The sequence below is a fragment of the Heterodontus francisci genome, chromosome 28 (assembly GCF_036365525.1).
Source record: "Heterodontus francisci isolate sHetFra1 chromosome 28, sHetFra1.hap1, whole genome shotgun sequence".
Taxonomy (NCBI): Eukaryota; Metazoa; Chordata; class Chondrichthyes; order Heterodontiformes; family Heterodontidae; genus Heterodontus; species Heterodontus francisci.
Genome location: NC_090398.1, coordinates 63,651,755 through 63,677,643, shown reverse-complemented (window position 1 = coordinate 63,677,643; position 25,889 = coordinate 63,651,755). Strand labels below are relative to the sequence as shown.

The 25,889-nt window shown below is 49.3% G+C and overlaps 1 protein-coding gene across 1 annotated transcript; it reads right to left on the bottom strand.

The window, feature by feature from the left end:
- Positions 1-17,643: 17,643 nt before the first annotated feature.
- On the bottom strand, positions 17,644-18,474 carry LOC137345241 (zinc finger protein 235-like). Its single transcript, XM_068008709.1, has one exon. The coding sequence runs from the start codon at positions 18,472-18,474 to the stop codon at positions 17,644-17,646; it is 831 nt and encodes a 276-aa protein (XP_067864810.1).
- Between the last annotated feature and the right edge of the window lie 7,415 nt (positions 18,475-25,889).

Here is a 25,889-nt window from a genome sequence, read left to right as displayed (position 1 = left end):
TGACTGGCAGGACGTAGGCAGAAGGTAGTTACAGATGGATCTGGATCTGTTTGGAGACCAGTTACCAGTGGTGTCCCACAGGGATCGGTGTTGGGACTGTTGCTCTTTACTATTTCTATTAATGATCTGGATGTAGGTGTAGGGGGCATCATCTGTAAATTTACAGATGATTTGAAGATCTGTGCGAGTGTTCAGACTGTAGACGATGCTCGACTGTTTCAGGCTGATCTTAATGTGTTGGGAGATTGGGTTCATGACTGGTAAATGATGTTTAATTTGGGTAAGTGCAGTGTTATTCATGTGGACAGGGCGAATGCTCAACATTCATACACCCTTCAGGGAAAAACATTAAAGCAGGTGGAGAAAGAAAATAATTTTGAGCAGAGATCTGGATGTTCTAGTGCACAGATCTCTAAAGTTACAGCAGCAATGCTGTGAAGTGATAGCTGGAGCAAATAGGGGGGTTGGGCTGCATTCAGAGGACAATTGAGTATAAGATGAGGCATATTCTTGCATGGGTTGTGAGTGACGCTGGGAAGGCCAGAATTTGTTACCCATCCCCATTTGTCCTTGACAAGGTGGCGGTGAGCTGCCTTCTTGAATTGCTGCACTCCATGTGGTGTAGGTACACCCACAGAGCTGTTAGGAAGGGAGATCCAGGATTTTGACCCAACATCAGTGAATGAACAGCGATATATTTGCAGATCAGATGGTGGGTGACTTGGAGGGGAATTTGCAGATGGTGGTGTTTCTATGAATCTGCAGCCCTTGTCCTTCAAGGTGGTGGAGGTCTTGGGTTTGGAAGGTGCTGTCAAAGGAGCCTTGGCGGGTTGCAGCAGTGCATCTTGTAGATGGTACACACTGCTGCCACCGTGTGTCAGTGATGGAGGGAGAGAATGGAGGTGGTGGATGGGGTGACAATCAAGTGGGCTGCTTTGTCCTGAATGATGTTGAGCATCCAGAGTGCTGTTGGAGCTGCACTCATCCTGACTTCTGCCTTGTAGATGGACAAGTTTTGGAGAGTCAAGAATCACAGAATTGTTACAGTGCAGAAGCAGGCCATTCGGCCCATCGTGTCTGCATAGGATCATAGAAAGTCGACGGCACAGAAAGAGGCTGCTTAGTCCATCGTCTCTGCACCAGTCAAAAAATGAGTCACCCAGCCTCATCCCATTGTCCAACATTTGGTCCGTAGCCCTGCAGGTTCAGGCACTCGAGGTGCACATCCAGACACCTTTTAAATGAGTAGGGGGTTTCTGCCTCAACTACCCTTGCAGGCACTCATTTCCAGACTCCTCGCACCCTCTGGGTGAAAACACGTTTCCTCATCTCCCCTCTAATCATTCTACTAATCACTTTAATTCGATGACCCCCTAGTCACTGACCTCTCTGATAAGGTAAATAAGCCCTTCCCATCCACTCTATCCAGGCCCCTCACAGTTTTGTACATTTCAATCAAATTTCAATCAAAATTCAAAAGCAGGGATGTAATGCTGGAACTGTATAAAATGCTGGTTCTGCCACAGTTGGAGAATTGCATACAGTTCTGGTCACCACATTACAGAAAGGACATAATTGCACTGGAGAGAGTACAGAGGAGATTTACCAGAATGTTGCCAGGACTCAAAAGTTGTAGCTATGAGGAAAGATTGGATAGGCTAGGGTTGTTTTCCTTAGAACAGAGGAGGCTGAGGGTTGACTTAATAGAGGTGTAAAAAATTATGAGGGTCCCAGATAGAATAGACAGGAAGGACCTATTTCCCCTAGCGGAGAGGTCAATTACCAGGGGGCACAGATTTAAGGTGATTGGCAGAAGGATTAGAGGGGACATGAGGAGAAAGTTTTTCACCCAGAGGGTGCTGGGTGTCTGGAATTCACTGCCAGGAATGGTGGTGTCGGCAGAAACCCTCAATTCTTTTAAAAGGTACCTGGACATGCACCTGAAGTGCTGTAACCGGCAAGGCTATGGACCAGGTTTTGGAAGGTGGGATTAGATTGGGCGGCTAGTTTTTTTTCGGCCTGCACGGACACAATGGGCTGAATGGCCTCCTTCTGTGCCGTAATTTTTCTATGTTTTCTATGGTTTCCAATTTTTCTTCATTGCTGCATTTTTCCAGTCCTGGCAACATCCTCGTAAATCTCCTTTGTATCCTCTTCAGTGCAATTACATCCTTTCTGTAATGAGGTGACCAGAACTGCACACAGAACTCAAGCTGGCGCTTAACTAAAGATTCATACAGTTCCAGCATAACCTCCCTGCTCTTATATTCTATACCTCGGCTAATAAAGGAAAGGATTCCATAAGCGTTCTCAACCAACTTATCAACCTGTCCTGCTACTTTCAGGGATTTGTGGACATTCACTTCAAGGTCCCTCACTTCCTCTACAGCTCTCAGTATTCTCCCACTAATAGTGTATTCCTTTGACAGCTTGACCTCCCCAAATGCATCACTTCACACTTCTCCGAGTTGAACTCCATTTGCCACTTTTCTGCACACCTGATCAGTCCATTGCACCAGCTCTCCTGATGAGCTTTTCACCAAGTGCCTAGAGCTGCGTGACTGATTGCAGAATTCCAAGAATTCCCAGCCTCTGATTTACCCTTGGTGCCACAATATTTATATGGATGGTCCAGTAAGCTTCTGTCAATGGTAACCCCCAGGATGTTGATGGTGGGGGGATTCAGCGATGGTAATGCTGTTGAACGTCAAAGGGAGATGGTTACATTCTCTCTTGTTGGAGATGGTCATTGCCTGGTACTTATGTGGTGTGAATGTTACTTGCCACTTAGCAGCCCAAGCCTGAATGTTGTCCAGGTCTTGCTGCTTCTGGACACGGACTCCTTCAGTATCTGAGATGTCGCGAATTTGTCCTTTTATGAAACCTTGGTCAGGCCTCACATGGAATATAGTGTCCAGTCCTGGTCTCCTCACATGATGGGTGATATTGAGGCCTTGGAAAGGGTACAGAGGAGAGACATTAGACTAATTCCCAGTATAAGACATCTTCGTTATCAAGTTAGACTAAAAGAGTTGGGATCCCACATCTGAGAGAAACCTAGACTGAGGGGGTGATCTGATTGAGGTTTATAAGATCATGAAGGGTCCAATTTAGCGTGGGAGATGAGTCATAATTGTAGATTGTAAAAGGCCAGATGGCACCTGAATCACATTAAATTTCATTTTGTTGGATTTGGCTACTGCATCAGGATGGCTGAGTGGTTAAGGTGTTGGACTTAAAATCCAGTAGACATGTGTCTGCCTGGGATTAAGTCTCACTCCTGGTATCTATGCCTTCTAAATGTTGTTTGCTCCCACTTTTGCCTTGCACCATCATCTCTTCTGTCATTTAATCACTCCTGCCTTCCAACCAAACACAGCTTCCTATTATTTGATCTGCCCTGCACCTTTCCTTGCCTCTGCATTTGCTTATAAACTGGTAAATCTTGAACTTAATCTCCTCTGTACCCTCACAATGACCTTCTCATCCTTCCTGAATTGTGGTTCCTCACAGGATCCGCTGCCTCTCCAACTCCCCTCCAGGTAATTGAAGGCCCCGCGCCTGGGTCTCACTTGATAGGCTCGCCGGTAGTTGGTACCTCAGAGGTCCACCACCGCTCCAGACTCCCTCCAGGAAGGGCTTGCCATAATCCTCCAATCTTCCCTGGATAAGGGGATTTGAGAGTGGCAAATAACACCCTGATTCAAGAAAGGGTGTAAGGACAGTCCAAGCAACTCCATGCCCGTTAATTTAACATCAGTGTTGGATAAGGATTCAGAAATGATAATCAGGGAAAATATCAATGGACACTTAGAGTGGTTTGAGTTAATTAAGGATAACCAGCATGGATTTGTAAAAGGCAGATCATGCTTGACTAATCTAATTGAATTTTTTGATGAAATAACAGAGAAGGTTGATGAAGGAAATGCAGTGGATGTTGTTTATTTATTTTATTTAGAGATACAGCACTGAAACAGGCCCTTTGGCCCACCGAGTCTGTGCTAACCATCAACCACCCATTTACACTAATCCTACATTAATCCCATATTCCGACCACATCCCCACCTTCCCTCAATTCCCCTACCACCTACCTATACTAGGGGCAATTTATAATGGCTAATTTACCTATCAACCTGCAAGTCTTTGGCTGTGGGAGGAAACCAGGGCACCCAGCGAAAACCCACGCGGTCACAGGGAGAACTTGCAAAGTCCGCACAGGCAGTACCCAGAATTGAACCCAGGTCACTGGAGCTGTGAGGCTGCGGTGCTAACCACTGCGCCATTGGATTTGAAGAAAGGCTTTGATAAGGCACCACATAAAAGGCTGGTTAACAAAATTGAGGCTCATGGAATAGGAGGGTCAGTGTCCAATTGGAAAGAAAATAGGCTTCAGGGCCGAAAACAGTGAGTTGTCGCAGATGGTTGCTTTTTGGATTGGGGAATGTGCTGGGATCAATGCTTTTCTTGCTATGTATAAAATATGTGGATCTTGGAATATAGAGTAGAATCTCAAAATTTGCCGATGACACCAAACTTGGAGGTGAGGCAAACAGTGAGGATGATATGAACTGTTTGCAACAGGACATAGATAGGCCAGCAGAATGGGCAGAGAGGTGACAGATGGAATTTAATACTGTTATGTATGAGTTGATGCATTTTGACAGAAGGAATAGGGAGAGGCAATGTATACCTAATGGCACAGTTCTAAAGAGTGTGCAGGGTCAGAGGGACCTGGGGGTACATGTGCATAGATCTTTGAAGGTGACAGGACATATTGAGAGAGTGGTTGGTAAAGCATATTGGGATCTTAGGCTTTATAAATAAAGGCAGTGAGTACAAAAGCAGGGAAGGTATGCTAAACCTTTATATAGCTCTGGTTAGGGGCCAAATGGATTACTGCATGCAGTTCTGGTCACTGCACTTTAGGAAGTATGTGAGGGTCCTTGAGAGTGTGCAGAGGAGATTTACCACAATGGTTCCAGGGCTGGAGGATTTTAGTTACAGTTGGAACTTGGAAAAGCTGGGTGGAGATTTAATAGAAGTGTACAAGGTTATGACAGTCAGTAGATAAGTTAGACAAGGAAAACCTGTTCCCATTAACAAATGGTACAAGGGCTAGGGGACACAGATTGAAAGTTTTGGGCAGAAGAGGCAGGGGAAATATGAGGAAGCACTTTTTTTACACAGTGGGAAGTAATGACCTGGAACTCGCTGCCCACAAGCGTGGTGAAAGCGAAGATGATCAATGACTTCACGAGGAAGTTGGATGGCCACCTGACAGAAATAGACTTGCAAGGTTACAGGGATCGAGCCGGGGAGTGGGACTGACTGCATTGCTCCATAGAGAGCTGGTATGGACTCAATGGACCGAATGGCCTCCGTCAGTGTCATAAATAAATGACTCTAAGACTCTGAAATGAATTTTAAACCGATGATTCTTGTGTTGGTTATTGAATTAATTCATGAGAAGTCTGAATAATTTAATATGATTTGCAGCATCACGGAGAGAGCATTGGGATTTTGGAAACTGACAAATTGGAACTCCAGTCAGTGCTGGTTTAGGTAAAGGATGTAAGAAGTGAAGCAGGTAAAACCTTTTGAGTTAATTACCAAATGATCCACTTGTCTCTGGTAACCAACCTTGCTTTCAAGAAGCTACTTTTTTTTTCCAAAATACACTTTATTGATAAAAATCTCAAAAAATTACATTCCCAAACAGTTTAAACCAGCAAAAAGTCAAAAAATACAAACAGTGCAAAGGTGATCAGTTTCCTTCTATACAATTATGAGTTGCCTCACAACCTTTCCATTTCATTGTCATGCCATATACATTTTTACATTTACAGCACACAAAATTTTCCCAATACAGTTCGAGGGGTTTTCCATGGATCCAGCCCCTCAGTTCAGCTTGGTGGGGGGACCTTACACTGAGGTCTTTCCCCATTGAGCCTTTGCTGCGGCTGACCCAAGCTTTAGTGCATCCCTCAGCACGTCGTCCTGGAACTTGGAATGTGCCAGTCTGCAACATTCGGTGGTGGACAACTCTTTTCGCTGGAAGACCAGCAAGTTTCGGGCAGACCAAAGGGCGTCTTTCACCGAATTGAAGCTACTGCTCTCTGAAATCACTTCATTGCTTTAAACAGTTTTTCAACAAAAAATGGTCTCATTTCTTTTCCCTATTTCCATATCAGGGTAACTTGTGGAGGGTTCAACATGTTTGTGTGAAATGATCATCTGTCAAATTAGAAGGCCCAACTGTAAAGTGCTGTAATTTTTCACTTCACTTGCAGTGTTGTGGGGTTTTGTTGGAGAGAACAACGCTATTAGAAAATGTAACATCCGTGTAAGGCAGTACCAGAACAAACTGTTCTGCCTGAATGAATTTTCTAGATCCTGGTATCCATAGAAACCTGACACCAGGGTGTGTCCTGTTGTAAAGCATAAAAATAAATCAGTTTGTGATGAACATGCAGCACCTGTTTATAGATGGATGTAAAAGGTAGTTTCCAATATGCAGGATTGGACTAAATTGCACCTGTGATTCTGTAAGCTTGTTGGTCTGTGGATTTGAAGTTGGGCCTTCTGGCTGCATACCTGCTGTACCTTCCATAATGGATGAACCCACATATAGAAGGCAGTAAGCACAATATCACTACAGTAACCAATACATGCTGTTAAACTGATTGGCCTGAAGGCAGGCAGGAAATATGGCTGCCTTCTTCCTGCAAGTCCAATCTTTTTACATAGATTTACATAGATTCACAGCACAGAAACAGGCCATTCAACCACAACTGGTCTGTGTCAGTGTTAATGCCTCACACAGCCTCTTCCCATCCGTCTTGTTCTAATCCCATTAACATATCCTTCTATTCCTTTCTCAATCCTGCTTATCCACATTCCCTTTAAATGCCTCTGTTCTATTTTAAGACAGGTATTAACTTATTTTAAATAAATTCATTTCAAAGAAACAGGTTAAAGTCATTAAAATAGCAGACAGAGGAGCTGACAGAAGCCTGTTAACTGCTGGTACAATTATACAACAAATATTTGATCCTCGGATAAAGAAGCGTGTTTCCAGGAATTCCCTGTTTTATTGATTTGTGAGTGTTCGACACCAGGATAACTAAAAATACACAATCTGCAACATCCACGGGAGGCACAATCCCGACAGTTACTCTGAGATCACTCCTGCTGTGGAACTCCACCACTGACCCCGCATTACATTGAGTACATAGAGTTACATCAAATCGACAGCAGTGGTTCTCAAAGTGTTTTGGTTGAAGGACCCCTTTTTAAATGGATTAGTAATCACGGACCCCTCCCCATCTAAATTATACTATAACCTCCTTTCACATTTACATTTCTGAATGTAAAATTCATCAGTGACCTGTTAAAGGGAGTTACAGGAAAGTTTACCAGGACTGTCCAGTATAGTGTACATTGATGTGATTGATGATGTGAAAACTTTTATCCTCCCTTCAGCTGAAAGATAACTTGACAGGTTCAGCAACCTGCCTGTTAAATACTTCACCACATGACACCTGCCTGCTCTTCCTGGAGTGGGATTAGGCTTTGTGGCTCCTGTTGTAAGTTTCAGGTGTAACCCTCCACCACCTGCCTACTCACTGCACAGTTGCTGAGTGTTTCAGGGTATTTTTCTCCCCCTCTGCTGTTTCCCAGCCTGTGTGCACTGGAATATCTCTGACTCACTGCCTGGTGTTCAGCATTCCTGCCATCAGGACACCGCCAGGAACTGGGACTGCGGCTTTATTCCGGATCCAGCTGCCGTACACAGTGAATGAAGCTGAGAGTAATCATCATTCCAGGCCTCTGAACAAGGCTGATGTGGCGGCTCCTTCCTCACCTCCCCCAGCCCCAGTCCTGTGAATCCATTCCTGGTGTGTCTGGGGTCTCCCGTCTTCTCTCTCGAGATTCTCAGTCAGTCCAAGGCATCGCTAATCCGGTTACATGTCTGTTTCCAGAACTGCCTCAGCCCCAGTGCTGGCCCAGTGATCACTTCCCAAAGTCTTGCTGGAAATGGATCCCATTCCCATTACTCCACACACCCCCTGGAAAATCTGTACGGAGTGGCAGGGGTTCACAGACCCCAGTTTGAAAACCACTGATTTACAGGATTATTCTTCAGCATCAGTGACTTCCTGTCCCAGATCCAGACTCACGCTGCCTTCAGAGAATACATCTCTGTTCATGATCTGATGTCGGCTTTTGTTTAATGAGAATGGGTCTGTACAATGATAGAATGTGAAGTAAATTGATGCTAACCTGGATCTGACGATAATAGTTTGAAATGTGTCTCAATGTACTTGGACCTGACACTTCCTTGGTGCAGGGAGTGGGAGAATTTTTCACCATCTCCCACTTTGTGTCAGGACAACTGCTTTGAGAGATCAGAGAGAGGCCCAGCAGACATTCTGTCTGTGGACGGAAGTGTAAAGATTCTGTCTACGGACGGAGGCTAAGACATTCTGTCTGTAGATGGAGGTCCAAATATTCTGCCTGTGGATGGAGGTCCAGACATTTGGTCCACCTACGGGGATCCGGACATTCTGTCTACTGATGGAGATCCAGACATTCTGTCCACGGACAGAGGACCAGACATTCTGTCTAGGGAGGGGGATCCAGGCATTCTGTCTATGGATGGAGCTCCAGACATTCTGTCTACTGACGGGGATCCAGACATTTGGTCGACTGCCACAATCTGTGTTTCAAGTTCTAATGCATCTATTTCTAAACATTGACTTGAGATGATGAAATCTGTGAATTGATTAATTAATGTGTGACTTTAACCAGCACATTTATTGAAGGGACATTTCTGAGTTAGTGAATTATTGGTAGTTAGTGAACGATGAGCAATTTTATTCATGAAGCTGTACCTAGAAATCCATGGTCTGTTCCCAGTGTCCGGATCCTCAGTCATTGTTTCAATCCACCCACGTTCCTTTACATTCACTGTTCCTGCTACTCTTCCTCAAACACCAGCATGTCCAAATAGATCAACCTGTCCTTCGGGATCGAAATCATCCGCATCATGTGAAATGTCAAAAGTTTAAATTAAAAAATCTTCTGGTGAGTTATCTGTAATCTTTCTGATTATTTTTTCTCTATCTCACACTAACTTGAGGACCATTTTGATCCTGTCCCGAGGAGAGTGCCATCTCTCCAGATGTATCACTCGATACCTGGTGTCTATGATGGGGAGGTTGTTGTCCTGTCTAGACCACCCTGATTATCCTTGCTCCATAACTGTCACGAAGAGAAGGTCCTGATATTGCAAGGAGAGCCTCAGGGCATCAGTCTCAGTGAATCTGTAAAATAGAGGAACACATGAGCGTAATGAGGCCATTCAGTCCCTCATGCCTGGTCCACCATTCAATTACATCATGACTGATCTGTATTTCAACTACATTTACCCAGGTTGGTTCCACATCCTTTCATAACCTAACTGAACAAAAATATATCAATCTCAAGTTTTGAAATTCACTCTGTCTCTCCTGGTCAGTCTCTTGCTCCCTCTCTCTGTCTCTATCTTTCACTCTCACCCTTTGTGTCTATCTCCCACCCGTATGTGTCTCCCCCTCTCTGAATCTCCCCCTCTGTCTCGCTCTCTCTTACCCTCTGTCTGTCTCTCACACTCTACCTTTCACTCTCTGTTTATCTCCCACCCTCTCTCTGTCTCTATGTCACTTGCTCTCATTTTGTCTTACGCTGACATTGATTCTCCTGTTCAGATACCTTTGAGCTGCCACTCCAAGGTCAACACAACACACATGAGCCCAGGGCTGTGACCTCATACAGAAGACAATTGGACCAATGATTACAGTCATTTACAATCAGGGTACATGAAGATGATGGTAGATAAGAACAACATTAATCAGAGTGGAAGGAAATCAGACTCATCCTGGTGTGAATCAGGTGCTGACTTAAAGCCCCATTGATCTTCCCTTTCTGTGATAGCACCATCTCCTGATTACGAGTGGCAGGAAAAGGCTGAATTGCATGCGGCAGAAAAGCTGATTGATCCAGATATGTAAACGTTTCCACAGCATAAATCCCAATTTAATTTTTAATGTGAATGAAATGATTTGAACTAATTAACGACAGGTTTATAACGATGGCACCTTAAGCGTCTCAGCGACTGAATTTCATTAACCAAAAGGCTCCTGTAAAGTACATTTACTGGGATAATTTCAAATTGAACCAGGTTTGCTCTATTCACACATCGAAGGTGTGAGAGATGTTGTGGGACACACACAAAGTCCAGTCGCTAAAAGTGATTAACAGACTGGGTTTTGTGTTTAGTGATCCCGGGTCTGTTAGAACAAATAACAAAGAAGAGTACAGCACAGGAACAGGCCATTCGGCCTTCCAAGCCTGCGCCGATCTTGATACCTGCCTAAACTAAAACCTTCTGCACTTCCGGGGTCCGTATCCCTCTATTCCCATCCTATTCATGTATTTGTCAAGATGCCTCTTAAACGTCTCTATGGTACCTGCTTCCACCACCTCCCCCGGCAACAAGCTCCAGGCACTCACCACCCTCTGTGTAAAGAACTTGCCTCGCACATCCTCCCTAAACTTTGACCCTCTCACCTTAAACCTGTGTCCCCAAGTAACTGACTCTTCCACTCTGGGAAAAAGCTTCTGACTATCCACTCTGTCCATGCCGCTTATAACTTTGTAAACCTTTATCATGTCGCCCCTCCACCTCCGTCGTTCCAGTGAAAACAATCCGAGTTTATCCAACCTCTCCTCATAGCTAATACCCTCCAGACCAGGCAACATCCTGGTAAACCTCTCCTGTACCCTCTCCAAAGCCTCCACGTCCTTTTGGTAGTGTGGCGACCAGAATTGCACGCAATATTCTAAGTGTGGCCGAACTAAGGTTCTGTACACCTGCAGCATGACTTGTCAATTTTTATACTCTATGCCCCAACCGATTAAGGCAAGCATGCCGTATGCCTTCTTGACTACCTTATCCACCTGCGTTGCCACTTTAAGTGACCTGTGGACCTGTACACCCAGATCTCTCTGCCTGTCAATACTCCTAAGGGTTCTGCCATTTACTGTATACCTCCCACCTGCATTAGACCTTCCAAAATGCATTATCTCACATTTGTCCGGATTAAACTCCATCTGCCATTTCTCCACCCAAGTCTCCAACCGATCTATATCCTGCTGTATCCTCTGACAATCCTCATCACTATCAGCAACTCCACCAACCTTTGTGTCGTTTGCAATCTTACTGATCAGACCAGCTACATTTTCCTCCAAATTATTTATATATACTACAAACAGCAAAGGTCCCAGCACTGATCCCTGCGGAACACCACTAATCACATCCCTCCATTCAGAAAAGCACCCTTCCACTGCTGCCCTCTGTCTTCTATGACCGAGCCAGTTCTGTATCCATCTTGCCAGCTCCCCTCTGATCCCATGTGAATTCACCTTTTGTATCAGTCTGCCATGAGGGACCTTGTCAATGGCTTTACTGAAGTCCATATAGATAACTTCCACTGCCCTTCCTTCATCAATCATCTTTGTCACTTCCTCAAAAAACTCAATCAAATTAGTGAGACACGACCTGCCCTTCACAAAACTATGCTGCCTCTCGCTAATAAGTCCATTTGTTTCCAAATGGGAGTAAATCCTGTCCCGAAGAATCCTCTCTAATAATTTCCCTACCACTGACGTAAGGCTCACCAGCCTATAATTTCCTGGATTATCCTTGCTACCCTTCTTAAACAAAGGAACAACATAGGCTATTCTCCAGTCCTCTGGGACCTCACCTGTAGCCAATGAGGATGCAAAGATTTCTGTCAAGGCCCCAGCAATTTCTTCCCTTGCCTCCCTATGTATTCTGGGGCAGATCCCATCAGGCCCTGGGGACTTATCTACCATAAAGCTTTGCAAGACACCAAAAACCTCCTCTTTTTTGATAATGAGATGACGGAGACTATCTACATTCCCTTCCCTAGGCTCATCATCCACCAAGTCCTTCTCCTTGGTGAATACTGATGCAAAGTACTCATTTAGTACCTCGCCCATTTCCTCTGGCTCCACACTTAGATTCCCTTCTCTGTCCTTGAGTAGGCCAACCCTTTCCCTGGTTACCCTCTTGCTGTTTATATACGTATAAAAAGCCTTGGGATTTTCCTTAATCCTGTTTGCCAATGACTTCTCATAATCCCTTTTAGCCCTCCTGGCTCCTTGCTACTGTCTTTATATTCCTCAAGGGATTCGTCTGTTCCTAGCCTTCCAGGCCTTACGAATGCTTCCTTTTTGACGAGGCTCACAATATCCCGCGTTATCCAAGGTTCCCGAAACTTGCCAAACTTATCCTTCTTCCTCACAGGAACATGCTGGTCCTGGATTCTAATCAACTGACGTTTGAAAGACTCCCACATGTCAGATGTTGATTTCCCCTCAAACAGCCGCCCCCAATCTAAATTCTTCAGTTTTTGCCTAATATTGTTACAATTAGCCTTCCCCCAATTTAGCACCTTCACCCGAGGACTACGCTTATCCTTATTCACAAGTACCTTAAAACTTATGGAATTAGGGTCACTGTTCCCGAAATGCTCCCATACTGAAACTTCGACCACCTGGCCGGGCTTATTTTTTTATTTCCAAAATATACTTTATTCATAAAAATCTGTAAAAATTACATTCCTAAAAAGTTTAAAACAGCATCAAGTCAAAAAATACAAACAGTGCAAAGGTGATCAGTTTCCATCCATACAATCATGAGTTGCCTCACAACCCTTCCATTTCATTGTCATGCCATATACATTTTTACATTTACAGCACACAAAATTTTCCCGATACAGTTCGAGGGGTTTCCCATGGATCCAGCCCGTCAGTTCAGCTTGGTGGGGGGACCTTACACTATGGTCTTTCCCCACTGAGCCTTTGCTGCGGCTGCCCCAAGCTTTAGTGCGTCCCTCAGCACGTAGTCCTGGACCTTGGAATGTGCCAGTCTGCAACATTCGGTGGTGGACAACTCTTTGCGCTGGAAGACCAGCAGGTTTCGGGCAGACCAAAGGGCGTCTTTCACCGAATTGATAGTCCTCCAGCAGCAGTTGATGTTTGTCTCGGTGTGCGTCCCTGGGAACAGCCCGGAGAGCACAGACTCCTGTGTGACAGAGCTGCTTGGGATGAACCTTGCACTGCATCTCTTTCCACACCTGCTTTGCAAAGACACATTCCAGGAGGAGGTGGGCAACCATCTCTTCCCCAACACAGCCAACACGGGGGCATTGCGCGGAGGGGGCGAGACTTCGGGCGTGCTGGAAGGATCTGACGGGGAGGGCCCTTCTCAATACCAGCCAAGCTACATCTTGGTGCTTGCTTCAAAGTTCTGGTGATGAGGCATTCCGCCAAATGACTTTGACAGTGTGCTCGGGGAACCATCCGACAGGCTCCCCCGTCTCCTTTTCTCGTATGGCTTTGAGGACATTCCGTGCAGACCACTGCCTGATGGACCGGTGGTCAAAGGTGTTTTCCCGCAGAAACTGCTCCATGAAGGATAGGTGATATGGCACGGTCCAACTGCATGGAGCGTTCCGCGGCAATGTGACCAGGCCCACCCTTCGCAACACCAGGGACAGATAGAACCTCAGCACGTAGTGACACTTGGAGTTTGCGTACTGGGGATCTACACACAGCTTGATGCAGCCGCACACGAAGGTGGTCATCAGGATGAGGGCGACGTTGGGTACATTTTTCCCGCCCTTGTCCAGAGATTTGAACATCGTGTCCCTCCGGACCCGGTCCATTTTAGATCCCCAGATGAAGCGGAAAATGGCTCGGGTGACCACCAGAGCGCAGGAGTGGGGTATGGGCCAGGCCTGCACCACGTACAGCAACAACGTGAGTGCCTTGCACCTGATGACCAGGTTCTTACCTACAATGGAGAGAGATCGCTGCCCCCACATGCCCAACATTTGTCGTACCTTGGCTACTCGCTCCTCCCAGGTTTTGGTGCATGCCCCGGCCCTTCCGAACCATATCCCCAGCACCTTCAGGTAGTCTGACCTAACGGTGATGGGGACAAAGGATTGGTCAGCCAAGTTCCCAAAGAACATGGCCTCGCTCTTGCCGTGGTTAACTTTGGCTCCCGAGGCCAGTTCGAACTGGTCGCAGATGCTCATCAGTCTGCGCACGGACAGCGGATCCGAGCAGAAGACGGCGACGTCATCCACGTACAGGGAGGTTTTCACCTGAGTGCCTCCACTGCCTGGGATTGTCACCCCTCTTGTGCTCGCATCCTTCCTAATAGACTCAGCAAATGGTTCAATACAGCAAACAAATAAAACCGGGGAGAGAGGACAGCCCTGTCTGACTCCAGATTGGATCGGGAAACTTTCCGATTCCCACCCACTGATTGAGTCTGCGCTACTGATGTTTGTGTAGAGCAGTTTGATCCAATTGCAGATTCCCTCCCCAAACCCCATTTTGGAAAGCACGTCCATCATGTAGGTGTGCGATATCCTGTCAAAAGCCTTATCCTGGTCCAGGCTGATGAGGCAGGTGTCCACCCTCCTGTCCCGTACATAGGCGATTGTATCCCTGAGTAGCGCGAGACTGTCAGAGATCTTCCTGCCGGGTACAGTACAGGTCTGATCAGGGTGAATCACCAACTCCAGAGCAGATTTGACTCGACTGGCTATGACTTTGGACAGAATTTTGTAGTCAGCATTAAGCAGTGAGATGGGCCGACAATTTCTGATTTCTGCCCTCTCCCCCTTCCGCTTGTAAATGAGGGTGATGATGCCTTTCCTCATGGATTCTGACATGCTGCCGGCCAGGAGCATACTCTCGTATAGTTCCAGCAGGTCCGGGCCGACCCAGTACCACAGGGCCGAGTACAGCTCGACCGGTAAGCCGTCGCTTCCGGGAGTTTTACTCATCTCGAAGGACTCGACGGCCTTTGTCAGCTTGTCCAGAGTTAGCGGCTTGTCCAGTCTCTCCCTCCTGCTGTCATCTAAGACCTCTGTGATAGATGACAGGAAGGACTGGGATGCTCTGCTGTCTGTGGGCTTCGCGTCATACAGCCCAGCATAAAAGGATTTGCTGATCCTCAGTATGTCGGACTGCGAAGATGTTACCGAGCCATCCTCTTCCTTCAGGCTGCTGATAACAGAGCTCTCTGTGTACCTTTTGGAAGAAGTAACGCGAGCACGTCTCATCCTGCTCGATGGAGCGGACTCTGGACCGGAAGATGATCTTGGAGGCCTCCCTGGCAAAGAGCGTGGCCTGCTGGCTCTTCACCTCTTGGAAGCCCTCCTTGACCTTGACCCCCATTGACTGCAACTGGAGCAGATTTTGCATACTTTTCTGGAGTCGGGACATTTCCCTCTGTCTCTCTCTCACCCTCTGAACACCTTTGTGAATGAAGAACCTCTTGATGTCCACCTGGCCGGGCTTATTCCCCAATACCAGCTCCAGTACGGCCCCATCCCAAGTTGGACTATCTACGTATTGTTTCAGGGAATTCCTGCACTGACTGCCTGCCCATTCTAGCAGTCACCCATCTATCTGCCTGCACCTTGGGTGTAACCACTTCTCGAAAGCTCCTGTCTTTGACACTTTCTGCCACCTGCATGCTCTTAAGTGCCTCCAGTTGCTGCTCCAACCGATCCATGCGGTCTGTGAGGAGCTGCAACTGGGTACACTTCCTGCAGATGTAGTCGTCTGGAACGCTGGAAGAGTTTGTGATGCCTTCCCTGAATACCAAAGCTAGGAGAGGCATTCTGGAAGGTATGGGGAGCCGTGTGTTGTTCCTGAGAATAACTGACAGTATCAGAACTGAAATAATCTAGAGTTAGAAGGAAGAAAAGGCCCAAAAATGGGAACAGTAGGTAACAGGATATGAATTAGTCAACACTTATCTTGGAGAAATTAAGGACCTGACACAGTGTGTGTTTAAAACAACATTAATTGATTTAACAGATCTCAAAATATGAAACTCAAGCCCATTTGTAGGAGTTATTGACAAGAGGACAATTAAACTCTGACAATTAAACATATTTCAGTCCTGGATGTGATTAGTCTTAGGCAGTTCCTCGGGAACGAGGATGACTATCTTCCCCTCCAGGATGCTTAGGTGACTAAATAATCCAATTCTGATATTCCAGATCCCCAAGTCCATTTTGAGGGGGTGGTAGATGCCTTTGCGTGGGTTCTTTTAACTTGGGGTGGCCATTGCACACCGACTACCACACAGTCCGAGCGAAGCACTGTCTTTGTCCAATGGCAGGGATGGCCGAGGTGACTGGAGACCAGTCTCCACTGCACAGACGGGGACTAATACGTACACATGGCCAGCAGGTCCAGCTGGCGAGCCCGGACGCAGGCCGTGTGGATCTGTGTCAGGGTGTTCCTGAAAGAGCAGCTGAAAGCCTGCTCCGAGGGCTCCTGTGAGAAGGGCTCCACGGGACACCTCATGGAGTTGGCAGGAATAGGCTGAAGCAGAAAAACCAATATAACCAGTGGCCAGTCACAGGCTCAGCAGGAGACTGAAGTCTCTCAATCAGAGCATGGTGGGGGAAGAGTAGTAAATTAATCAAAGTTACTTTAAATATCTTCCATGCGGCTCACATGGCCATGTGAGCCGCATGGAAGATGGCAGGATCCCCAAAGACACATTGTACAGCGCCACTGGTACCAGACCCACCGGACATCCATGTCTCCACTTCAAAGACGTCTGCAAATGCGACATGAAGTCCTGTGACATTGATCACAAGTCGTGGGAGTCAGTTGCCAGCGTTCGCCAGAGCTGGCGGGCATTCATCAAGGCGGGGCTAAAGTGTGGCGAGTCGAAGAGACTTAGCAGTTGGCAGGAAAAAAGACAAAAGCGCAAGGGGAGAGCCAACTGTGTAACAGCCCCGACAAACACATTTTTCTGCAGCACCTGTGGAACAGCCTGCCACTCCAGGCACTGCTCCACACACCACTGACCACCTCCAGGCGCTGCTCCACACACCACTGACCACCTCCAGGCGCTGCTCCACACACCACTGACCACCTCCAGGCGCTGCTCCACACACCACTGACCACCTCCAGGCGCTGCTCCACACACCACTGACCACCTCCAGGCGCTGCTCCACACACCACTGACCACCTCCAGGCGCTGCTCCACACACCACTGACCACCTCCAGGCGCTGCTCCACACACCACTGACCACCTCCAGGCGCTGCTCCACACACCACTGACCACCTCCAGGCGCTGCTCCACCCACCACTGACCACCTCCAGGCGCTTACCCATTGTCTCTCGAGATAAGGAGGCCAAAGAGAAGAGAACTTTAAATATCACAAAAGAGCTGAGCGGGGGTGAGCGCGGCCTCCGCTGCACCGAGTCTCAGTGGCTTTCAGGACCCCAATCAAAGCCGCTGGGCCCGGCGGACGTGCAGCGAGGACCCCGGGGAAGGGAGGATGCACCATTAAAGTGATGGTGCAGCACCTCCCCCATCCTAGCCACCGCTACCCGGTTTCTTCTCCCGTTTATCTCAACATTAAGAAGACACTTTTGCTCTGGACTACACTGGTTATAATGTAAGACCCAACTTTGTCACTGAATGTGATGAATAGCAGCAACAACAGCAGAATCTAGCCATTACAGTCACATGTGAACTCGCTGATGTTGCAGCAGATTGGATGACTGAGTGAATCTCTTCCCACACACGGAGCAGGTGAATGGTCTCTCCCCAGTGTGAATTCTCTGGTGGTTCAGCAAGTTGGATGGGCGATTAAATGTCTTCTCACACACGGAACAGGTGAATGGCCTCTTCCCAGAGTGAGTGTATTGGTGCTGCAGTAGATCATTGCTGCTTTTAAAGCACTTCTCACAGTGAGGACATTTAAAAGGTCTCTCATCAGTGTGAACTTGTTGGTGTTGCTGTAGATAGAATAACCGAGGAAATGCTTTCCCACACACTGTGCAGGGGAATGGCCTCTCCCCAGTGTGAGTGCGTTGGTGGTTTAGCAGATACCTTGAGCTTTTAAAACTCTTCCCACAGTCAGGACATTTAAAAGGTCTCTCATCAGTGTGAACAAGTTGATGTTCAGTGAGCTGGGATGTCTGAGTGAATCCCTTCCCACACACGGAGCAGGTAAATGGCCTCTCCCCAGTGTGAACTCGCTGGTGTGTCAAAAGGTTTGATGAAGTTTTGAATCCTTTCTGACAGACGGAGCAAGTGAATGGCTTCTCCCCAGTGTGAACTCGCTGGTGTGAGAATAGATTGGAGGCAGTTGTAAATCCTTTCTGACACACGGAACAGGTGAAAGGTTGTTCCAGAGTGTGAGTTCGCAGGGGTGATGAGTGAGTGAATCCCTTCCCACACACTGAGCAGGTGAAAGGCTTCTCCCCAGTGTGACTGCGTCGATGTATTTCCAGCAGGGATGGAGATTTGAATCCCTTCCCACAGTCCCCACATTTCCATGGTTTCTCCATGGTGCGGGTGTCCTTGTCTCTCTCCAGGTTGGACAATCAGTTGAAGCCTTGTCCACACACACAAACACGTGTACAGTTTCTCCCCACTGTGAATGGTGTGATGTGTTTTCAGGCTGTGTAATTGGTTAAAGTTCTTTCCATAGTCAGTGTACAGGAACAATATCACTCTGGTATGTGTCTCATTGCCTTTCCAGTGAAACCGATGTTTCAAATCTTTTCCAACAGACAGAACAGACGAATATTTTTCTTTCTACATACAAAGGCTGATGATATTCCGGTTCTGATAAGTCTAGTGACGTCAATCCTCGGCGTGATGTTTGGTTTGAACTTTCTATCTCAAACCCTCTATTTCTAAAACCCTGTAAAAGAAGTTTACAAAAGTTATCAGTGTAAATGCAGGATAGATATTCAGAACAGACAGTTCTAATTTCTATGGAACATTCTTTCCTGTCTTGTTCTCCAAAAGCTGAAAATCCCCATCCCACACACTCCCCCTCCTCCCTGTGCTGAAATCCAAACTCATCACACCATCTCCCACAGTTTTCCTTTTGGTTGACTTTTCTCCCTCCCCTGAAGGTGCTGACTCTGGCTTGATTCAGTTCTACACTCACTGCTTCCCCTCTCTCTCCACCCCTGAAGGTGCTGACTCTGGCTTGATTCAGTTCTACACTCACTGCTTCCCCTCTCTCTCCTCCCCTGAAGGTGCTGACTCTGGCTGGGTTCAGTTCCACACTCACTGCTTCCCCTCTCTTTCCTCCCCTGAAGGTGCTAACTCTGGCTGGGTTCAGTTCCACACTCACTGCTTCCCCTCCCACTCCTCCCCTGAAGGTGCTGAATCTGGCTGGGTTCAGTTCTACATTCACTGGTGCCATCCCTTTCCTCCCCTGAAGGTGCTGACTCTGGCTGGGTTCAGTTCTACACTCACTGATTCCCCTCTCCTTCCTCCCCTGAAGGTGCTGACTCTGGCTGGGTTCAGTTCTACACTCACTGGTTCCCCTCTCTTTCCTCCCCTGAAGGTGCTGACTCTGGCTGGGTTCAGTTCTACACTCACTGGTTCCCCTCTCTCTCCTCCCCTGAAGGTGCTAACTCTGGCTGGGTTCAGTTCCACACTCACTGCTTCCCCTCCCACTCCTCCCCTGAAGCTGCTGACTCTGGCTGGTTTCAGGTCTACACTCACTGGTTCCCCTCTCTCTCCTCCCCTGAAGGTGCTGACTCTGGCTGGGTTCAGTTCTACACTCACTGCTTCCCCTCTCTTTCCTCCCCTGAAGGTGCTGACTCTGGCTGGGTTCAGTTCTACACTCACTGCTTCCTCTCTCTTTCCTCCCCTGAAGGTGCTAACTCTGGCTGGGTTCAGTTCCACACTCACTGGTTCCCCTCCCACTCCTCCCCTGAAGGTGCTGACTCTGGCTGGGTTCAGTTCCACACTCACTGCTTCCCCTCTCTCTACTCTCCTGAAGGTGCTGACTCTGGCTTGATTCAGTTCTACACTCACTGCTTCCCCTCTCTCTCCTCCCCTGAACGTGCTGATTCTGGCTGGGTTCAGTTCCACACTCACTGCTTCCCCTCTCTTTCCTCCCCTGAAGGTGCTAACTCTGGCTGGGTTCAGTTCCACACTCACTGCTTCCCCTCCCACTCCTCCCCTGAAGGTGCTGACTCTGGCTGGGTTCAGTTCTACACTCACTGGTTCCCCTCTCTTTCCTCTCCTGAAGGTGCTGACTCTGGCTGGGTTCAGTTCTACACTCACTGCTTCCCCTCTCTTTCCTCCCCTGAAGGTGCTGACTCTGGCTGGGTTCAGTTCTTCACTCACTGCTTCCCCTCTCTTTCCTCCCCTGAAGGTGCTAACTCTGGCTGGGTTCAGTTCCACACTCACTGGTTCCACTCCCACTCCTCCCCTGAAGGTGCTGACTCTGGCTGGGTTCAGTTCCACACTCACTGCTTTCCCTCTCTCTCCTCTCCTGAAGGTGCTGACTCTGGCATGATTCAGTTCTACACTCACTGCTTCCCATCTCTCTCCTCCCCTGAAGGTGCTGACTCTGGCTGGGTTCAGTTCCACACTCACTGCTTCCCCTCTCTTTCCTCCCCTGAAGGTGCTGACTCTGGCTGGGTTCAGTTCCACACTCACTGCTTCCCCTCCCACTCCTCCCCACAACGTGCTGACTCTGGCTGGGTTCAGTTCTACACTCACTGGTTCCCCTCTCTTTCCTCCCCTGAAGGTGCTGACTCTGGCTGGGTTCAGTTCTACACTCACTGCTTCCCCTCTCTTTCCTCCCCTGAAGGTGCAAACTCTGGCTGGGTTCAGTTCCACACTCACTGGTTCCCCTCCCACTCCTCCCCTGAAGGTGCTGACTCTGGCTGGGTTCAGTTCCACACTCACTGCTTTCCCTCTCTCTACTCTCCTGAAGGTGCTGACTCTGGCTTGATTCAGTTCTACACTCACTGCTTCCCCTCTCTCTCCTCCCCTGAAGGTGCTGACTCTGGCTGGGTTCAGTTCCACACTCACTGCTTCCCCTCTCTTTCCTACCCTGAAGGTGCTGACTCTGGCTGGGTTCAGTTCCACACTCACTGCTTCCCCTCCCACTCCTCCCCACAAGGTGCTGACTCTGGCTGGGTTCAGTTCTACACTCACTGGTTCCCCTCTCTTTCCTCCCCTGAAGGTGCTGACTCTGGCTGGGTTCAGTTCTACACTCACTGCTTCCCCTCTCTCTCCTCTCCTGAAGTTGCTGACTCTGGCTGGGTTCAGTTCTACACTCACTGGTTCCCCTCTCTTTCCTCCCCTGAAGGTGCTGACTCTGGCTGGGTTCAGTTCTACACTCACTGGTTCCCCTCTCTCTCCTCCCCTGAAGGTGCTAACTCTGGCTGGGTTCAGTTCCACACTCACTGCTTCCCCTCCCACTCCTCCCCTGAATGTGCTGACTCTGGCTGGGTTCAGTTCTACACTCACTGGTTCCCCTCTCTCTCCTCCCCTGAAGGTGCTGACTCTGGCTGGGTTCAGTTCTACACTCACTGGTTCCCCTCTCTTTCCTCCCCTGAAGGTGCTGACTCTGGCTGGGTTCAGTTCTACACTCACTGGTTCCCCTCTCTCTCCTCCCCTGAAGGTGCTAACTCTGGCTGGGTTCAGTTCCACACTCACTGCTTCCCCTCCCACTCCTCCCCTGAAGGTGCTGACTCTGGCTGTGTTCAGGTCTACACTCACTGGTTCCCCTCTCTCATCTCCCCTGAAGGTGCTGACTCTGGCTGGGTTCAGTTCTACACTCACTGCTGCCCCTCTCTTTCCTCCCCTGAAGGTGCTGACTCTGGCTGGGTTCAGTTCTACACTCACTGCTTCCCCTCTCTTTCCTCCCCTGAAGGTGCTAACTCTGGCTGGGTTCAGTTCCACACTCACTGCTTCCCCTCCCACTCCTCCCCTGAAGGTGCTGACTCTGGCTGGGTTCAGTTCCACACTCACTGCTTCCCCTCTCTCTCCTCTCCTGAAGGTGCTGACTCTGGCTTGATTCAGTTCTACACTCACTGCTTCCCCTCTCTCTCCTCCCCTGAAGGTGCTGATTCTGGCTGGGTTCAGTTCCACACTCACTGCTTCCCCTCTCTTTCCTCCCCTGAAGGTGCTAACTCTGGCTGGGTTCAGTTCCACACTCACTGCTTCCCCTCCCAATCCTCCCCTGAAGGTGCTGACTCTGGCTGGGTTCAGTTCTACACTCACTGCTTCCCCTCTCTTTCCTCCCCTGAAGGTGCTGACTCTGGCTGGGTTCAGTTCTACACTCACTGCTTCCCCTCTCTTTCCTCCCCTGAAGGTGCTGACTCTGGCTGGGTTCAGTTCTACACTCACTGCTTCCCCTCTCTTTCCTCCCCTGAAGGTGCTAACTCTGGCTGGGTTCAGTTCCACACTCACTGGTTCCCCTCCCACTCCTCCCCTGAAGGTGCTGACTCTGGCTGGGTTCAGTTCCACACTCACTGCTTCCCCTCTCTCTCCTCTCCTGAAGGTGCTGACTCTGGCTTGATTCAGTTCTACACTCACTGCTTCCCCTCTCTCTCCTCCCCTGAAGGTGCTGACTCTGGCTGGGTTCAGTTCCACACTCACTGCTTCCCCTCTCTTTCCTCCCCTGAAGGTGCTAACTCTGGCTGGGTTCAGTTCCACACTCACTGCTTCCCCTCCCACTCCTCCCCACAAGGTGCTGACTCTGGCTGGGTTCAGTTCTACACTCACTGGTTCGCCTCTCTTTCCTCCCCTGAAGGTGCTGACTCTGGCTGGGTTCAGTTCTACACTCACTGCTTCCCCTCTCTTTCCTCCCCTGAAGGTGCTGACTCTGGCTGGGTTCAGTTCTACACTCACTGCTTCCCCTCTCTTTCCTCCCCTGAAGGTGCTGACTCTGGCTGGGTTCAGTTCTACACTCACTGGTTCCCCTCTCTCTCCTCCCCTGAAGGTGCTAACTCTGGCTGGGTTCAGTTCCACACTCACTGCTTCCCCTCCCACTCCTCCCCTGAATGTGCTGACTCTGGCTGGGTTCAGTTCTACACTCACTGGTTCCCCTCTCTCTCCTCCCCTGAAGGTGCTGACTCTGGCTTGGTTCAGTTCTACACTCACTGCTTCCCCTCTCTTTCCTCCCCTGAAGGTGCTGACTCTGGCTGGGTTCAGTTCTACACTCACTGCTTCCCTCTCTTTCCTCCCCTGAAGGTGCTAACTCTGGCTGGGTTCAGTTCCACACTCACTGTTTCCCCTCCCACTCCTCCCCTGAAGGTGCTGACTCTGGCTGGGTTCAGTTCCACACTCACTGCTTCCCCTCTCTCTCCTCTCCTGAAGGTGCTGACTCTGGCTTGATTCAGTTCTACACTCACTGCTTCCCCTCTCTCTCCTCCCCTGAAGGTGCTAACTCTGGCTGGGTTCAGTTCCACACTCACTGGTTCCCCTCCCACTCCTCCCCTGAAGGTGCTGACTCTGGCTGGGTTCAGTTCCACACTCACTGCTTCCCCTCTCTCTGCTCTCCTGAAGGTGCTGACTCTGGCTTGATTCAGTTCTACACTCACTGCTTCCCCTCTCTTTCCTCTCCTGAAGTTGCTAACTCTGGCTGGGTTCAGTTCCACACTCACTGGTTCCCCTCCCACTCCTCGCCTGAAGGTGCTGACTCTGGCTGGGTTCAGTTCCACACTCACTGCTTCCCCTCTCTCTCCTCTCCTGAAGGTGCTGACTCTGGCTTGATTCAGTTCTACACTCACTGCTTCCCCTCTCTCTCCTCCCCTGAAGGTGCAAACTCTGGCTGGGTTCAGTTCCACACTCACTGCTTCCCCTCCCACTCCTCCCCTGAAGGTGCTAACTCTGGCTGGGTTCAGTTCCACACTCACTGGTTCCCCTCCCACTCCTCCCCTGAAGGTGCTGACTCTGGCTGGGTTCAGTTCCACACTCACTGCTTCCCCTCTCTCTCCTCTCCTGAAGGTGCTGACTCTGGCTTGATTCAGTTCCACACTCACTGCTTCCCCTCCCACTCCTCCCCTGAAGGTGCTGACTCTGGCTGGGTTCAGTTCTACACTCACTGCTTCCCCTCTCTTTCCTCCCCTGAAGGTGCTGACTCTGGCTGGGTTCAGTTCTACACTCACTGCTTCCCCTCTCTTTCCTCCCCTGAAGGTGCTAACTCTGGCTGGGTTCAGTTCCACACTCACTGGTTCCCCTCCCACTCCTCCCCTGAAGGTGCTGACTCTGGCTGGGTTCAGTTCCACACTCACTGCTTCCCCTCTCTCTCCTCTCCTGAAGGTGCTGACTCTGGCTTGATTCAGTTCTACACTCACTGCTTCCCCTCTCTCTCCTCCCCTGAAGGTGCTGACTCTGGCTGGGTTCAGTTCCACACTCACTGCTTCCCCTCTCTTTCCTCCCCTGAAGGTGCTAACTCTGGCTGGGTTCAGTTCCACACTCACTGCTTCCCCTCCCACTCCTCCCCACAAGGTGCTGACTCTGGCTGGGTTCAGTTCTACACTCACTGGTTCGCCTCTCTTTCCTCCCCTGAAGGTGCTGACTCTGGCTGGGTTCAGTTCTACACTCACTGCTTCCCCTCTCTTTCCTCCCCTGAAGGTGCTGACTCTGGCTGGGTTCAGTTCTACACTCACTGCTTCCCCTCTCTTTCCTCCCCTGAAGGTGCTGACTCTGGCTGGGTTCAGTTCTACACTCACTGGTTCCCCTCTCTCTCCTCCCCTGAAGGTGCTAACTCTGGCTGGGTTCAGTTCCACACTCACTGCTTCCCCTCCCACTCCTCCCCTGAATGTGCTGACTCTGGCTGGGTTCAGTTCTACACTCACTGGTTCCCCTCTCTCTCCTCCCCTGAAGGTGCTGACTCTGGCTGGGTTCAGTTCTACACTCACTGCTTCCCCTCTCTTTCCTCCCCTGAAGGTGCTGACTCTGGCTGGGTTCAGTTCTACACTCACTGCTTCCCTCTCTTTCCTCCCCTGAAGGTGCTAACTCTGGCTGGGTTCAGTTCCACACTCACTGTTTCCCCTCCCACTCCTCCCCTGAAGGTGCTGACTCTGGCTGGGTTCAGTTCCACACTCACTGCTTCCCCTCTCTCTCCTCTCCTGAAGGTGCTGACTCTGGCTTGATTCAGTTCTACACTCACTGCTTCCCCTCTCTCTCCTCCCCTGAAGGTGCTAACTCTGGCTGGGTTCAGTTCCACACTCACTGGTTCCCCTCCCACTCCTCCCCTGAAGGTGCTGACTCTGGCTGGGTTCAGTTCCACACTCACTGCTTCCCCTCTCTCTGCTCTCCTGAAGGTGCTGACTCTGGCTTGATTCAGTTCTACACTCACTGCTTCCCCTCTCTTTCCTCCCCTGAAGTTGCTAACTCTGGCTGGGTTCAGTTCCACACTCACTGGTTCCCCTCCCACTCCTCGCCTGAAGGTGCTGACTCTGGCTGGGTTCAGTTCCACACTCACTGCTTCCCCTCTCTCTCCTCTCCTGAAGGTGCTGACTCTGGCTTGATTCAGTTCTACACTCACTGCTTCCCCTCTCTCTCCTCCCCTGAAGGTGCAAACTCTGGCTGGGTTCAGTTCCACACTCACTGCTTCCCCTCCCACTCCTCCCCTGAAGGTGCTAACTCTGGCTGGGTTCAGTTCCACACTCACTGGTTCCCCTCCCACTCCTCCCCTGAAGGTGCTGACTCTGGCTGGGTTCAGTTCCACACTCACTGCTTCCCCTCTCTCTCCTCTCCTGAAGGTGCTGACTCTGGCTTGATTCAGTTCTACACTCACTGCTTCCCCTCTCTCTCCTCCCCTGAAGGTGCTGACTCTGGCTGGGTTCAGTTTTACACTCACTGGTTCCCCTCTCTCTCCTCCCCTGAAGGTGCTGACTCTGGCTGGGTTCAGTTCTACACTCACTGCTTCCCCTCTCTTTCCTCCCCTGAAGGTGCTAACTCTGGCTGGGTTCAGTTCCACACTCACTGG

Coding starts and splice junctions, on each gene's coding strand:
- LOC137345241 (XM_068008709.1), bottom strand. CDS start 18,474: ATGGAGAAACCATGGAAATGTGGGGACTGTGGGAAGGGATTCAAATCT.